This window comes from Halichoerus grypus, chromosome 1 (genome assembly GCF_964656455.1).
Source record: "Halichoerus grypus chromosome 1, mHalGry1.hap1.1, whole genome shotgun sequence".
Classification (NCBI taxonomy): domain Eukaryota; kingdom Metazoa; phylum Chordata; class Mammalia; order Carnivora; family Phocidae; genus Halichoerus; species Halichoerus grypus.
Window position 1 is genome coordinate 100,999,521 of NC_135712.1, and position 17,440 is coordinate 101,016,960.

At 39.3% G+C, this 17,440-nt stretch overlaps 1 protein-coding gene across 4 annotated transcripts in view; it reads left to right on the forward strand.

Annotated features, from left to right (window-relative positions):
- The window catches only part of SPTSSB (serine palmitoyltransferase small subunit B), a 30,980-nt gene extending 13,743 nt beyond the window's left edge, over positions 1-17,237 (forward strand). The window contains exons 3-5 of one of the 4 annotated variants that reach the window (XM_078069606.1): positions 8,535-8,659; positions 12,599-12,642; positions 16,264-17,237. In XM_078069606.1, the coding sequence (XP_077925732.1) occupies positions 16,296-16,526 (231 nt within the window). In that variant the 5' untranslated portion in view covers positions 8,535-8,659; positions 12,599-12,642; positions 16,264-16,295 and the 3' untranslated portion in view covers positions 16,527-17,237. The remainder of the gene's footprint in view (positions 1-8,534; positions 8,660-12,598; positions 12,643-16,263) is intronic. The other 3 variants (XM_078069609.1, XM_078069612.1, XM_078069616.1) reach the window with 3 other exon arrangements.
- Positions 17,238-17,440: the final 203 nt, after the last annotated feature.

The window sequence follows — 17,440 nt, forward strand, 5'->3', positions numbered from 1 at the left end:
GCTTACAGACATCACAGGCTCCTTTGAAGTGTGTGCAGAAAAAGGTTTATGCAAAATTTGCTAACATCTCAAGGGGTTTCTAGATGTGCACCACCACCGAGTGCTTGGCCCGCAGGTTAAGAACCTCTGACCAAGCCCAGTACGAGTGCCAGGGTCAGGACTGCATAATGCCAGCTCCTTTCTTATTTATGGGTCTGCTGGTTAAAGGCATCTTCTGTTTCAGCATCCTTCATCTTTTATTTAAATGTAGTGGCATCTTATCTTGGAAGACCTTTGATTCAAGAGAGTACTAAATGTTTTAATAAGTATTTAATTAACTGGATGGGACAAATTGAGAAATATGATAAAATGAAAACATTTTTCTTTCAAAAATGTTAGCAGTGAAAGTGAGGATGATTCGTGCTTATAATAGGACCTTCATTTTCGTTCTGTTTCTTTTATTTTTAAGAAAGTAAGAAAAGGAAGTAAAATGAAAAAAAAAAAACCTAGATTACCACTAATTGCCTGACCGCTTTGATGAAATCTATGGGAAATGGGGAAAAGAGTAGGGGTGGAGGCAAAAAGAAATAGATTTATCTTCTAAATTGATTGTTTCTTAATCCTTCCCTTTGCCACAATGTTTTAAGAGATTTATGGTTCTGAAATGGTTGGCAAAAATGTCTTCATTTTAAAATAGTTTGGGAAGCTCCTATATTACTTTAAAGTTATTGATAACGAGGCCTGATTTTACTAATTCAAAACCACTCATGGGACACTTAGCATTTGTGCAGCAGTCTCATAGGAGGGCCAGTGTGGCGATAGAAACGACGCTCGGAGTGAGAGAATCCTAGGACCGAATCCCACTGTTGTTTCCGCTTTGGCTTTTGGCAATAAGCAAAGTGCAAAAAGTTAATGCACTTCAGTTTTCTTGTCTTTATTTATTTTTTTAAAGATTTTATTTATTTATCTGACAGAGAGAGAGAGAGAGAGATAGTGAGAGCAGGAACACAAGCGGGGGGGCGGGGGGGAGAGGGAGAAGCAAGCTTCCCGCAGAGCAGGGAGCCGGATGTGGGGCTCCATCCCAGGACCCTGGGATCATGACCTGAGCCGAAGGCAGACGCTTAACAACTGAGCCACCCAGGCGCCCCACTGAGCCACCCAGGTGCCCCTAGTTTTCTCGTCTTTAAAATGATGTATTTTTTATCTCCTTGATGACAGCCACACCAGAATTGAATAAACATACTAAAGAAGAATATCTCTAAAAGTGGCCTCTAATTGAATAACAGATAAAGTTCAGATGCCTTGTCTTAAAGATGAGCTCATGCTCCTTTAATCTATACCTGGTATTCATAGCTAAGGCAATGATTAGTAATATTAATAGAGTGTGCAGTGTAAGTAATGTAGTATATAAAACACTATGTAGTAATCATAATAGTTAATATTCATTTAGCTCTTCATATGTATTATTGTAAATACCTTACACTTTTTAATCTTCCCAGAAATCTTATGAATGAAGTTCTGTTATGATTCCTAATTCCCACTTGAGGAAACTGAGTCAGAGCGGTTGAGTCACTTGGCCAGGGTTAAACCCAGATGTGATCCAGGGCCAGAGCTCATCACTACTCACCACACCCAGTCTCTCGGTGAGATTCTCACCCAGCTCCACATTCGGTCACTGTGAAACTTTTGCCCCCAGTTTTTTCATCCTTAAAATAGAAGTCACTTAAGTTAAGCATCTAGCCAGTGCCTGCCACAGTGGTACTTAATAAACGTTTTTTCTGTTCTCTGAAGAGAATTTCACATTATAAAAGTCTGATGTTTTTTCTGTATTTTTTATTTTTTTAAGGATTTTATTTATTTATTTGACAGAGAGAGACACAGCGAGAGAGGGAACACAAGCAGGGGGAGTGGGGGAGGGAGAAGCAGGCTTCCCGCCAAGCAGGGAGCCCAGTGCAGGGCTCGATCCCAGGACCCTGGGATCATGACCTGAGCTGAAGGCAGACACTTAACGACTGAGCCACCCAGGCGCCCCTCATGTTTTTTGGGTTTTTTAAAAAGATTTTATTCATCTATTTGTGAGAGAGAGCGAGAGCGAGCACAAGCAGGGGGAGCTGCAGGCAGAGGGAGAAGCAGGCTCCTCGCTGAGCAAGGAGCCTGATACGGACTAGATCCCAGGACCCTGAGATCATGACCTGAGCCGAACGTAGAGGCTCAACCGACTGAGCCACCCAGGCATCCCAAAATTCTAGTGTTTTTAAAGAGATCTGAATTTGTTTTCTAGGGCTGGTGTAACAAACTATGACAACATGGATGGCTTAAAACAAAACAAATGTATTCTCTGATAGCTCTGGAGGCTAGAAGTCTGAAATCAATGTGTTAGCTGGACCACATTCCCTCCAAAGGCTTTACGGGGAATTTTTCCTCTGCACCTCCTCTGCTGGGATTCATAACTTAATTATAGCTACAAAGACCCTTTTCCCAAATAAGGCCACATTCACAAGGTCCAAGATGTGGACATATCTCTTTGGGATCCACCATTCAACCTACTATGAAATCTTAATTTAAATATGCTTATGTCTTGGGAGATTCCCTCTGGTATTCTTGACCAACAAGCCCACATTTATTCCAAGAGGGAAAAGAACATTTTATCTCACCCAATTTACACCTATAGTTAAATTGGTTATAAAATCTGCCAGCTGAAAATATTTTTCTTAATATACCCAGTTGCCATTAGCCTTCTCACATTTACTTGAAAATCAATAAAATTCTTGGTAAACAAACAATTGTTACCCATTTAAAAGAACAGGCCTCGAGCTTAGCACTTGTCCACTTTTCACTAGAATCATGCAAGGTAGCCATGCACTTGGGAGCAGGTGAAAGAGAATGAAGCCAGTAATAATATGTCTACACAGTTCTTACCAGGAGAATGAAAAATCCACTTGGCTAAATGGTCAATGAGACTTTTTTCTTTTAGTATATCATTTAAGTAACTCAATTTTAAGTACAAAATCATAAGATTTAGAGTAATTTAATTGCCTAAAAGCAACAACCTGTTTTGACATAACTCTATAAACACCTGTCTTTCCTTTCCCCCCTCCTCCTCTTACTCCTAAATTCCCTATGCCAGAAACTAGCTGACCTAGAATGCCAACCAACCCCGTAGGGAAATGCCCCCAGATCTGAGGGTTGACAGAGAAAACATCTCAACAATGCTATGTCTATCTCCATGACCCTTGGAGTCAGCCTAGATTTCTAGTCATTTGCCTAAAAGCAATAATAACTGAGACACAGAAGCAGCTCAGTTGAGGGCAGTGAAAAAGCAACAGACCGTATTACTACTGTCACAAAAATCACGCCTATGAGAGTTCAGTGTTGTTGTCACCAAAATAAGAAAAACACTGAACTCATCACCGGAAGCATTCCAAACAGTGTAATAAGAAGTAAAAAACAAACCAGAAGAATGAGAAAGAGGAGGAAGGACAGATAATAAACAAAAACAAAAAAGTTTTATGAGCAAATATTCAATGTTATCAAAAAAATAAATTTGCAAAGAAAACTACTGTTAGGACATACTATTGGAAGTGTCTTGATTGACCAGCTGCCTGCCTATCAAACAGATTTCCATTGACAGAACTCTGGGAGCAAGTGCTCAGCAGGTATGATTGTGACAGATCAGTGTTGCAGTAACTCACCTTCTTCGGCCTCAGATTGTTTCTTAGAAATAAGTTTTCTGTTTCTGAACACATATCAAATATAATCACAATAGATAGGATGAGATAAAGGTTTAATTTTTCATGGTCAGAATTCTAGCTCCTAAGAAAACAGAGTCCTTAGAAACAAACAGTAAGCACATAGTTCCTTTACCGAATTGTGGGTTTGGGGTGCCTGGGTGGCTCAGTTGTTAAGTGTCTGCCTTCAGCTCAGGTCATGGTCCCAGGGTCCTGGGATCAAGCCCCACATCGAGCCCCACATCGGGCTCGCTACTCCGTGGGAAGCCTGCTTCTCCCTCTCCCACTCCCATTGCTTGTGTTCCCTCTCTCGTTGTGTCTCTCTCTGTCAAATAAATAAAATCTTAAAAAAAAAAAAAAATTGTGGGTTTGATGGCCAAGAGCTGGGGAAGAAAACACAAAGCAGAACTGTTATGATGTACATGGAATACAGTTGCCTAGAAAGGGCTCTGTAATGACAGTAGAAAAGTTTCGGCCAGACAATTTAACCACTTTTCCACTCTTACTTCTTTTTAAGTGCTCTGGGTACCAGGGTCTTATAAACCCCATTTTTCACATCACTGTCAAAACCAAATAAGCATATCATAGAATTTACAATTCCCCCAAGTACTGTATGTATTCTGTATACTGACTTTCACTGATGCCAGGAATACACGTAAACATGTCATCCCTCCTCTCAGAAGGTTATTTGTAGTTTGGCAGTTCCTGATTTTCCTCTTGTATCCTAAAAGTCAAGAGAAAGGGAACCCCACTGGGACCTCAGAATTATTATTTGAAGACATTTGGGGTTATTTATTTACTCAGCTTTGGATGGTACATCTATGTAATTTTGCTCAGCTAGTCATGCCCCACTACAAATTGAGAATCTCAATGACTTTTAATAACAAAAAATATATATTGTTCAGATTGTTTTATTTAAGATTTCATTTATTTATTTAAGAGAGAGAGAGCAAGCACGAGTAGGGGGAGGGGAAAAGGAGAGGGAGAAGTAGACTCTGCGCTGAGCAGGGAGCCCAATGTGGAGCTCGATCCCAGGACCGTGAGATTAGGACCTGAGCCGAAGGCAGATGCTTAACGACTGAGCCACCCAGGCGCCCCGGTTTCTTCTTCTTTAATAAAATAGTAATAAAGACTCTTAATCTCAGGAAACAAACTGAGGGTTGCTGGAGTGGTGGGGGTTGGGAGGGATGGGGTGGCTGGGTGATGGACATTGGGGAGGGTATGTGCTATGGTGAGCGCTGTGAATTGTGTAAGACTGTTGAATCACAGACCTGTACCCCTGAAACAAATAATACATTATATGTTAATAAAAAATTTTTAAAAAATAGTAATAAAGAGGTTTATCCTAAGAAATGACATTCTAGCTAAAAGCTTGGCTCAGAAATTCTACTCTCCACTCCAATTTGGGCAGAAATAAACAGGGGAACTTGGCTCTTTTCTATATGAGTAAATGAAAGGACACCAGGAACAACACAAAATATATCATCCCACTTGTTACAAATTTCTCTTCCTATTCATAACATCTACTCAACACGAATGTACTTACTGCTCTTTTTTAGTTTCAAAATATTTATCTTCTTTTTGATAGCTACACAACATAGAGACTGATCTAATGTGAACTTAGTATTTCTTAAACTATTATGAAATTTTCTGTTAAAGTCAAATTCCAAATTTTCTTTCCTGGGCAGAAGTCTTTAATTCATAAATCCCTCTGGAATCTGTCAGAATATGCCAAACAATAAGGATTACTTTGAAATTACAGTTATTCAACACATGCCATGTTGCCCAGCAGTCTCAATAAATAGTTGGGCTGGAAATACATGTTTTCTCTTGTTCTGCTTTTGTTAGTGTCAATGACAATTGGAGGCAATCAGGTCAGTTCAGATAGCCACAAAGACACTCTGCTCTTGCATATAATTCAAACCAACACTGTACCAACAACAACTTGGCTAAATTGTTGGTGAGAGTTTTTCCTTTTAGTACATTATTTCAGTAACTCATTTCTAAGTACAGGATTAGACAATTTAGAGTAACTTAGTTGCCCAAAGCAGTAACATGCTTTGACTTACAATTGTTTGTTTCTTCCTCTCCGAGGAGCCTAGAATTATTCAAATCCATCACTTCTCGTCTGACTGCTAATATTAACCCGGGTATCAGCATGAGGCATTGGTTGCCAAAGGATGGCTGGAGAGTATTCTAAGATGTACGGAAATTCACAGGAAAATGTGAAGCAAGGATGGAACTTTCTGTGAGGCACAAAAAAACACTGGAGTCATCCACAGAAAACTTAGAGCAAGATATCTGGAAAGTGGGAAACCAATAAACTGCTATTATGCCTGATTCTGACATAGACACAATATGAAGTTTTGCCATTAATCATAGGAACTTTGTATCTTTGTGAATCAAACTGTGTTCACGTAAAGCAGCAACTTGCAATTAGGTCCCCAAGACAAGAACTATTACGTAAGGTTGCGCAGGGCACAGCTCACACAAAGGTATGTGGTTGCCCTGCCCAAGACACATTTGAAAATGTGCTTAGAGATTGCAATGCCTTTCAAGTAGTGGTTTGTGGTAATCGCTATATACATGTGTTGTTTTATTTTTTCAAAAACATTACTAGACAATTCAACTAGCGAACACAAATAAGGGTTGAGGGTTTTTTTCCTATAAAATATACACAGCACTCCGTTATAGGTAACCGTTATTTGACAAAGACTCTTTGACTCTATTAACTTAGGAAAAATCTTGCAGTTTAAAGTTGTACCAATCCACAAGAAACAAACACTACTAGGACCATGACTATGACTTCTAAAGAGCTCACAACCTACCCCTACATTCCCTACCGCATCACTGAGACACTTGGAGGCAGTTATGATTATCTTCATTTTACATAAAGAGGCTGGGACCCAGAAGATTTTGGAACTTATTCAGGAATATGAAGCAAAATGCATGAATGGATGAATGAATAGAAAAGAGTAAGCTACAATACAATTAAGGTCTCCAGATGTTCCCATCCTGGGATTTTTCTCTATTAGAACAATTTTTCTACCTACCAATCTTAAATTATTACTCACCTAGAGTAAGCACTTGTAAAAGCCATTTTAATGGGCTTTAAAACCACTTCACAAGTGTTTGTTTTTTTATTCCCCACAGAGTCCATGAACTTTAAACAGTATGAGAAAAAAAAAGCATGTGTTACATTGAAAAAAATTTAGTACCAGCTTCTTTCCTTCCTACAAAAAGACAGATTGTACTGAATTTGCAAAAAACAATCTGCCTAAAACTCATTGCCTGAAAGCAGACAATGAGAATTCATAAGTACCTTTTATGTAGCCCACACTGTGCCATGGAAATATTAAATAAGTACAAGTGTGTTCCCTGCCCTCACCCCACTTACAGTTCAGTCAGCCAGCCAGCCAGCTAGCCAACCAGCTCACCAGCCAGCATGCAAGTATCCCACATTCCAGGCACTGGGGATAAAGAGATGACTGGGGCATATTCCCAGTTCTCAAAGACCTCCTAGTCTAGTGAAGAAACTTTACATGGCTAATTATAATACGGTATAAGTGCTGAAATGTTGTTCCAATTAAAACACATAAACAAAAGCAATATATTTTCCTCAGGAAGGGTAGTTTCCTGAAAATGTTTCGTAGAAGAGAGAAGATAGGAGCTAGGTCTTGAAAGTGAACAGGATTTTATCTAGAAGAGAAAGGGCACAGGAACATTTCTAGAAAAAAAAAAAGATGAACAAAAGCATGGAAGCTTAAGAGTGAATGGAATTTAGCGGGAGAGTTCAGAGATGCTGCTGGAGAGGTAGAAAAATGAAATCGTGAGGGGCCTTAAAGGAATATTTCATATCATAGGAAATGGAGAGCCATTGAAGGGTTTCAAGCAAAGAAATGAATCTGTGATTTTAGGAAGTTAATTCCAGCATCAGGATGGAAGATTGTAAGGTGAAAGGAGATAAGTTTGTAGGCTATTTCATTAGTCCAAGCAAGATATGGAGAGAATCCACAGCACTGCCCAATAAAATTTGCTGCCATAACAGAAATGTTCTGTATCCATGCTGTCCAATATGGTAGCCATGAGCTGCATGTGGCTACTGAGCACTAAATATTTAAATTGCCCCATGTGACTAGTGGCTGCCATATTGGCCAGTGCAGAGGCATCTTAGAGAAGCTGGCACTTGAGTTAAGCCTTAAAGCAGGGTGTTTCCAACTGTAGGTTATAATTGGTGTAGCTCACAACTGGGATATTTTTTAATGACCAAAGAGAATAACATAGAATGCAGTAGAATTAAATCAAAAAGAACAGAATAGAAAAGAAAGTAGCATGCACTGTAGAGTAATACTGTGAGAGCTGTGTGTGTGTGTGTGTGTGTGTGTGTGTGTGTGTGTGTGTACTCTGGATCACAATGCAAATGTACTTTCCCTCTCTATTCTGTTTAAAAATGTTTGAAAGCCATTCCTTTATGAAAGGGTATTATTTAACTATGTTCAGAGTTATTAGCAAGATGTTCCCAGAAGAGCAGAGTTTAGTTCATTGGAGTTTAGAATAGGGATAACTCTGGACCTTTCAAGACTTTCCTAATTATTATTTTGCTTTCAAAAAATTAATAGACTTTATTGTTTAGAACAGCTTTAGACTTACAGAAAAATTGAGAAGATAGTACAGAGAGTTTCCACATACCCTGCACTCAGTTTCTCCTATTAAGACCTTACATTAGTATTACAATTAATGAGCCAATGTTGATATGCTATTAAGTAAAGCCAATACTTTACTCATATTTCCTTTGCTTTTACCTAATATCCTTTTTTTCTATTCCAGGATTCCATCCAGGATAACACATTACATCTAGTTGTCATGTTTCCATTGGCTCCTTTGAGCTGTGACAGGTTTTCACATTTTGCTTGCTTCTGATGACCTTGAGAGTTTTAAAGAGTACTGATCAGGTATTTTGCAGGATGCTGCACTGTTGGAATTTTGTCTGATGTTTTTTCTCATGATTACACTGAGGTTGTGGGTTATTTAGGGGAAGACCACAGAGGTAAAATGCCATTTTCATGCCATGATATCATGGATACATACCATCAACATCATTTATCGCTATTGATCTTGGCCTTGATCCACTGGCTGAGGTAGTGCTAATCAGTCTTCTCCACTTTAAATTTACTTTTTTATCCCCCTTGTCAAACAGTACTCTTTGGGAGGAAATCACTCTGCTCCTTTTAAAAATGAATTACTTAGGGACCCCTGGGTGACTCAGTCAGTTAAGTGTCTGCCTTCGGCTCAGGTCATGATCCCAGGGTCCTGGGATCTAGTCCCACATCAGGCTCCTTGCTCAGCAGGGAGCCTGCTTCTCCCTCTGCCTGCTGCTTCCCCTGTTTGTGCTCTCTCACTCTGACAAATAAATAAATAACATCTTTAAGAAAAATAAAAATGAATTACTTAATCAAAGGGAGGCTTGAACCTGAGTAAAAAGTACTGACTTCTTTCCAAAGAAAGCTACTTCTGAGTACAGACACGGTCTCTTTTTAGATACAGCATCTCTCTCTGCAGCAGGCAGGACACTTTTTTCACATCTCAGATTTTCAGGTTCCAAATATGAAGCGCGCACGCACACACACACACACACACACACACACACAGAAAAGCTAAGTGACTGACGCAAAGTTCTAAATAAGTTGGAAAGGAATTAACTCAAAATCATTGCAGATCTTTCTGACTTTTCTCCTCAGCCCCAGATTCTGACATTTTAGAAGTAAATTTAACCCAAAATTTAACCCAAAACCCAACATGTGTTAGGGTTTTTTTCCCCACAAGAGGGAAGATTCATTTTTAGCTAATGTTTAGAAAGGGAGATCCCACACTGAGAAAATCCGGTAATTTGGAGTACCTTCTTTAGGTGGAGGAGGGCTGCAAGATCAAGCCTCTGCAATGTCCACAAAGTCAATTCCAGCCTGCCAAACCACCTGTTGCTTCCCCCTCATTGCAGTTGCCTAACCTCGTGCCACTCCTGTTCTCATGGACAGAAAACAACAACACAGAACTTCCTGAGCAAGCCCAGCCTCTCTTTTTCATTCCTTCCCTGCACGTTCCCTTCGCAATGCTCTCGTTTCATGACTCATACACATGGGTCCATGGGAACACATGGGGTTTTCTTGTTGCTCTATGTATTCTTTCTTGTCCATACAGACCAGAACAAAGTCCTGCCCCTGAGTAATGTGGGTCATAAGTCCCAGGTCCTCTCCATTCATTCTGGGAGAAGAGGTGCAACTTTATCTCCTTCCTCACTGTACACAAATCGAGTGAGGGGGAAAAAAATCATCACCTGTTGATAAAAGGGCAGTGACATTCAGAAATAAAAAATAGTCACTTACTCTCCAATCAGTTATAAGATAACTTCTTAGGGGACTTCCAAGCCCTTACTATTTTCCAGGGCCCCAGTGTCCTTGTTCATTCGCTGGATTCCCTTCAGGATTCAGTCTCTTCCTGAGTCTCCCAGGACTCTAATAATCCTTCTCCCACTTCCTCCCCTCTGCTTGGTAAAACTCTGCTTTACCAAGTTGGGTCAAGCCATGGGTAAAGCCAATTATCAGAGTTTCTCCAATAATAATAACAAAACAATTTATTATTTTGCATATCGTAGCATGGGTAAAGCCATGCTAAGATGTGCATCACTAACAAGAACCTTAATTTTTGCTAGTTCCCAGTAACATTTGCAATAAATAGGCATCCAGATCCTCATTTGGTCAGAGGAGCATCTGAAGGGTAGGAATTCAGGAAAGAGTCTGGGGAAACAGAGGGTAGGGGCTGAGGTCTTCCAGATATCCTACACACCTGAGTCCATTGTCCTTGCTCAACTTTAAGTCTTTTAAGACCACAGAAAACCTTCACTGGAATTTTCACTTCATTCATCCAGTGTCAACTGCCAAGATACCGGGTGTTCTCTACCTGGTCCAGTCACTTCAATTTGGTTTGACAAACCAATTTCAATGTCAACCAGTTTAATATCAATTTGATGTCAGCCCCATAGACTTGGTCCTTTTCTTTAAAATGAGTAATTTGGTCTAGGGGAACTCTACAGTCCATCCAGTCATTAACATTTCACTTTAGCTACCTGTTATATATGGTAAATATTATCTCTAATGTAGATTGGTGGAATATACTCAGTTGAATTATAATCCTCAAGGGCAATGATGACTGTCACCATAGAATCTCCAGTTTCTAGTGCAATTACCAGCATGTCAATAATTATTTTCAGTAAATAAAAGGAAGGGTGGGAGGGAAGAAGGGAAGGCTTTCTCCAGTTAGATTCTATCTTCCTATCTATGTCCTTCCTCCATATGCAAATCTTTGAATTGATGTTTTGCTTGCATTTCTGCTAATCCTTCCAGCAACCCTAAACAGTAGGGATTATTGTCTCCATTTTACAGGTGAGGAAATTGAGACCCAGAACAATTAAGTAACTGGACCAAGGTCACACAGCCAGTATGTGGAGGAGTCAGGACTTGAACCAACATCTATCTTTATTCCCAAACCCATACTCTGCATTATGCAAATGCAAAAAAAAGCACTTTTCAAACTATAGGAGATCCTTTGAAAATATAAATTCTTTTGTTGTTATTATTACTAGAGAAACTCTGATAAATCAAATCCATTAGGCACCTTAGAATGTGGTCCTACACTGGTCCTCATGTTTTTTAAAACAATGGCCCAGAGAAAGCCTTTCCTTAGGCTTCACAGTCCATTTCTCCAGGTAAAGCTGCTGCCCTTTGCTTTACCCCCTACTTCTTACCTGGAGCTTCAATTGCTTTTTGTTCCACAGGGGCTCCCAGCCCTCCCAGTTCACCCAAGGGTGTACCCATCACTCAGCTTCAGCTGTCAGTCATACCCATCTAGGCCCCCGAAGACATATCACTATCTGCTTAAGCAATGACGCCCCTAAACAAAAGCACAACTTCCTTAAAGATCTAGGAAGGGTTTAAAAATCATCAAGTTTAGAGGGAAGTTTTTTTTTTTGAAGGCAACAAACTACTGCCTCCCTCATTTCCATGTATGGAAATCACCTTTCAAAAGCACACAACTAAAAACAAGGAGATGTGTTGTGTGCTTGAGTAAAGTTACCATTTTAAGTCCTTTGTTTAGCTTTGCCGGGATAGGGCATTAGGTCTTTAAGGAAGTGGGCAAACGAATTCCACATTTCATTGTGAGAAATTAAGACGTTAAGATGTTTGCTCTCATCCAGTTCTAAGTTACCTATGGGTAATTCCTTTCATGGCATTTCTACCATCTTGTTTCCCCAAATTCAGCCTAGTCTCCTAGTTTCCTTCTTAGCATCTTTCCATGTCCTATCCCCATGGTGTTCAGTCCTGACCTGACGTGTTTGTTACATGGTCCAGCATGCTGCCTATAAGAGTATCTCCTGTCTACACTGCCATTTTGGGGACAGATTCCTTCTGAAGCCATCACTTTTCAGAAGAAATCACACAGTAGTACTCAAATTGCATTTGTTAATGTATGAGTGAATTCTTCTACCCACATTACTCATCTTAAATACTTTTTTTTTTAATCTTGGATGTATTCCCATAGGAAATTTTAAAATGGGCTCAAAAGGAAGTAGAAATATATTACCTAAGCAAATCTAGAAACTAAATATAGTGTTTTTCTAACAATAGATTGTAACAGATGGTTTACCAATAATAACCAACTCTCTCTTCTCACCTTTTCTTTTTTTTTAATGTTTTATAAAACACTATCCTCTTTTATTCCGTAAAAATGCACGTAGGTTCTAGAATGTACTATAATTCTATTTCCTTTTTTTCCCGGCTGCATTAGTAATTTTTTTTTAACTAAAGTGTAGTTGACATGCAATCTTATATTACTTTCAGGTGTACAACACAGTGATTCAACACACTCACCAGTGCTCAGCACGGTAAGTGTAGTCACCATACAAAGTTACTACAGTTATTATTGACGATATTTCTTATGCTGTACTTTTCTGCCCCGTGACTAATTTGTATAGTTACCTTTCCAGCTAAGGAACAAATAAACCATCTTTAAAATTGCTTTTCATCAATAAGGGGAAAAAAGAATCAAAGTGAGGGGAGAAATCAATGCCTTTTGTTGACTTTTAGGCTTCAGGAGACAGAAGTGAGATGGGGTGGTACAAGCATTTTCACATGTCCTAGCTGGCTCCTGAGAGAACTGGGAAGTGACACAGGGGCCTGGGAAGTGACACAGGGGCCGGGAAAACTGGCAAGAAAAACTTTTAAAACCTTGATTCTTTAAATTGTTAGCAGTATACGTCAAAGTCTTACCAGGTATCCCCCTCTGGTGAATGCACGTTGGTGTGCTTCAGATCTACTGTTTGTCTGTTTGATTGATTGGTTTTTACGGTTGAAAACAATGAACATTGACTGTCTCACGGTTTCTGTGGCTCAGGAATCTGGGCACAACTTAGCTGCGTGCCTCTGGCTCACGGTCTCTCACAAGACTGCAGTCGAGGTGGCCATCGGGGCTGCTCAAGCAAGAAATTTAATTTTAGAAGAGAAATCTATACCCAACATTGGGGTAGAGACTACTAAAAAAGAAAAAAGATAAAAATAGAAGAGAAAGCTATGGCCAGGCAATTTGTTGTGTGTATTTTTAAAAGCTAAAGTGTATAGAGAAAAAGTCAATGATATTTCTAAATGAGTCATTTATCTCATTTATGAAAGTGAAAAGAGTATTAAGAATATTTTAAGTAGATTTTCGGTAGGAGGTTGATTCTGAATGAGTAACACCCTTGGGACAGCAGAGGTATAGATTTTCTGAAATGACTGGTCTTGAAAATCCTTTCATCTTGGCTTTAGAATGCAGAGAAGGCCACGTGTCCATATGAGCTTAATGCCTTATTGTCTCAAACCCACCACAGCCCCCCTCACTCATAGGATAAAGACAAAATACTTAGCTTATCCAAGTAGGTCCTGTTGTGGTTGGCCTAACTCTGGCCACCCCCTTCTCTTCAGTTTTCTCCTACTCCCACTCTCCATCCCCAGGTGTCTACGGCTCCGTTCCCTGACCCCCGCAAACATCTGTCAAACCTCTTCCCACCTCTGACTTTTGCACAAACATAAGTTGATCCCTCTCTTGGCCATTCTCCCCACCTGACTACCCGTGTTATCTGTATGACTTATAGTCATCCTTTGGATCTTATCCCAAGCATCTCTTCCTCCAAAACTTGCTAAGACTGGATCGGGTTTCCCATAGCCTCTCATATGCTGCTCTTTTCGTTAAGGGCATAATGTAGTTGATATACATATTTGTGTATACCACTTGATTGCTACCTTTCTCCTCAACTGGATGAAGCTTCCTAAGGGGAGGGTCTGTGCCTGTCTGAGCCATCGGTCTCCCACCTTTGCCTAGTACAGCCTGGACGTGATACCTGATGAATGTTTTCTCACACTCCCGAACAGTTACCCAGTGTCACCCTGAACCATATCTAGGTAATGAAGAGGAAGCAAATATGGGTAGCCGTAAATGAGATCTTTAAACAAGTAAGTTTAGTTTGAAATATACAGTTGTCTAGCAGGACAGCCTAAAAGCTCAAATAGTGATACCTCCTAATTTTCTCCATTTTGGCCTATCAGTGGAAAATGTGGGTTGCTTGGATAATATTGCTCACTGAAATGACCACTTTTGTCATTCATTTCCTCTGAGACCAAACTGTATTGGCCTTTGCTCTTTCTCTGCAGCCAGAGCTAGGAATGAAAAAGAATGTTGGAAGTGACTTCTTAACCAAGGTCCACCAACCAGGACAAGGCATTTCAATCCAATTACTTAGTTCCCGCTCTGGCTTCTAGGACAGATGGGAGGCTGACTTTTCTTTTCATAAGAAAGCACAATGACTTCAGTTTGTACCATCTACTTGTTTGGATTATCCTGGCCATTATTACAGATAATCGCAACAAAGACTTTGTATTTTGAGTTTTTGTGGAAATTACCCTCATCAGAAATAGTTACTTATCAAAGCCAAGCTGTTGAAAGTCAACAGTAGCTAACCATATCCTACTTAGGTTGGGACTATGAGTGATCTATAATTATTTTTTTTTAAGTTGGTTACTCTTCATCCATTCACTCATTCATTCAGCACATATTTACTTATGACCATCTTTGTGGAGGGCTTTAGGATCATGAAAGTCTCCCCATAGCCTGAGGAGTCCTTAGTCTTATGGAGCAAAAACATCTTATTTTACTCAGAGAATCAAAGAAAAGAGAGACGTGTTTAGGTCAGAAGGTAGAAATTATCTTCAAAAACTTTAACTGTGATTTGAATAGTAAATGTAAGCAAAGTGGACTTAGATGATGTGGCACCATTATATTCTTAGGAATAAGCAGAAGAGGCACAAGGGTCAGCTTATATTCCCATAGTGTCTATGGGAGTTTACAGAATCTTCCCAAGAATCTTTTTAAGAAATAATAGATGCCCTTCTTTCTAGGAAGTTTTACATGCATGTGGTTGTAAGTGTGATCCTATCTGGGGACCAACAAAACATTTTTATATGGTTTTCATAATTTCTTTACCCAAAAACCAAATGATCACCCAACTTTGGGCTTCCATGTGCTTTGGAGGTCCCCAAGACCGCCCACATAGTCAGTGACTCACTAGAAAGACTCACAAAACTCAATATATGTTTATACTTACAGCTAGGGACTATCACAGTGAAAGGATGTACAACAGGATCAGCAAGGAAGAAAGATACAGGTGGAATTGGAAAACATCTCCTTACAGGCTTCCGATGCTTTCTGCCTCCCATGAGTGGACAGACCAAGTGTGCTTCTTTCTCCACTAGCAAAAAGTGCAGTGATACATATGCAATACTTCTGCCCAGAGAAGCTCATTAGAGACTCGGCACCAGGGTTTTAATTGGGGCTGGTTCTGTGGACATCCTTTGTCTAACAATTATCAAAATTCAGACTTCCAGAATAAAGCAGGTGTTCACCGAAAATTACAGTGTTTGCACAGTTTAGGCATAGCGAATCATCCTTATCCATTAGGGAATAGAGAGAACATTCCGAAAGCAAGTTCCCAGGTGCCGGCCAAGGGCCAAAAACTTGCAAGCAGACCCTTGTAAATATAGCAGCCTCAGGCTTGCTGTATTAACTCTTTTCTGCACACCATTCTTTAAATCTTCTTCCAGAATACGTGTTGTAGGAAATAGAATATTCACACTTCTCACTCTTTGCATACATAGCTAAAGAAAATGTGGTTAGCCTTGATTTTTAGGTATTTTCACTAGATTATCCACTAGCAATTATCATTTTTAGATAACTATTACTATTATTAATAATATTGCTGCCATTAATCCTGGTAGTAATTATTATCCATAGTGGCAATATTATGAGCTCCTATGATTAATATACTGGGAATTATTTCTAATATAATATTCATATAAATAATCCATCCAATGATCACTGACATTCTTTTAAAGGTTTTAACATGCTAAGATCATGAAAATCTAAGGAGATTCTGTGTTTGGTTCCTCATTTTATTTTTCTTCTAATCTGTTAACAGGACAGACTTTCTGCAGCTTGAAGGAGCCAACAATGGATTTCAAGCGTGTGAAGGACTATTTCTCCTGGCTCTACTATCAATACCAAATCATTAGCTGCTGTGCTGTCTTGGAGCCCTGGGAGCAATCCATGTTCAATACCATCTTACTGACCATTTTTGCTATGGTGGTGTATACCGCCTATGTTTTTATCCCAATCCACATTCGTCTGGCTTGGGAATTTTTCTCCAAAATGTGTGGCTATCACAGTACAATTTCTAATTGATCCTGTTTGCATTCTGTGAATCAGCTTTGCCTATGTATATGTTGCTTACAACTTAGCAGTTTACGTGAATATGTGTCTTCTTTCATTGTCTGATCTGAAAAACTCTCTTGTCTATGCACTCTTATATCTTGCCTGCAGTGTGGGATAGATGTCTTTTAGGTTTTTTTGTACATGCTACATGGTGCATCAGTCCATATAATGCATACACCTTGCCTCACGTACCAACCATATTCTTTCAACTTAAATCTACAACTTTAGATTTTTTTTTAATCAGGAAATTTCATATAAAATTTTTCTGAAAAGTAGGCTCATAAGAGACCTACCAGAATCATGTTTAAAATGGTCCCTTGATATTTATTCTGTACTAAAGGGTATATTTTTAAAAAAAAAATTTATTCATAAGCTCCTGTCAAGAGTATCCTATCCTTGTTTACACATATAAAAAGATGTGAATAAATTATATGGGCCCCCTAAAGTCTTATTTTCTAGCAAACTGCTGATACCTAAAATTCTTTTACTTCAAGTGCAAAAGAATAGGCGGGAGGCAATTATCTCTTTTCAGAATGGTTCATGAATGATTTCAAACGCCTCTAAAAGTCTGGCTTTATAAGAGTTTAAAATCAACAATGTTGATTTTAGATAACCCAGTAAGTATTATAATACAAAAAATATTAAGTGTAAGGAACAAAATATAATCAAAGTAAATTCAGATATCATGACTTGTGATGCTGCCTTGCCTTGCATGATGCCGGGGGGAAAAAGAGAAAAGAAATTGCTTTCTTTCTGTGATTTCACTCAGTAGAGGAGGGTGGGGGGAAGCACGTATTGGGCTACAGGAAGGAAAGCTAATAAATAGGCTGGAAGTAATATTCTACCAGCAGGAACTCGACAGCTCCAGTTAAATGCTTTGGTAC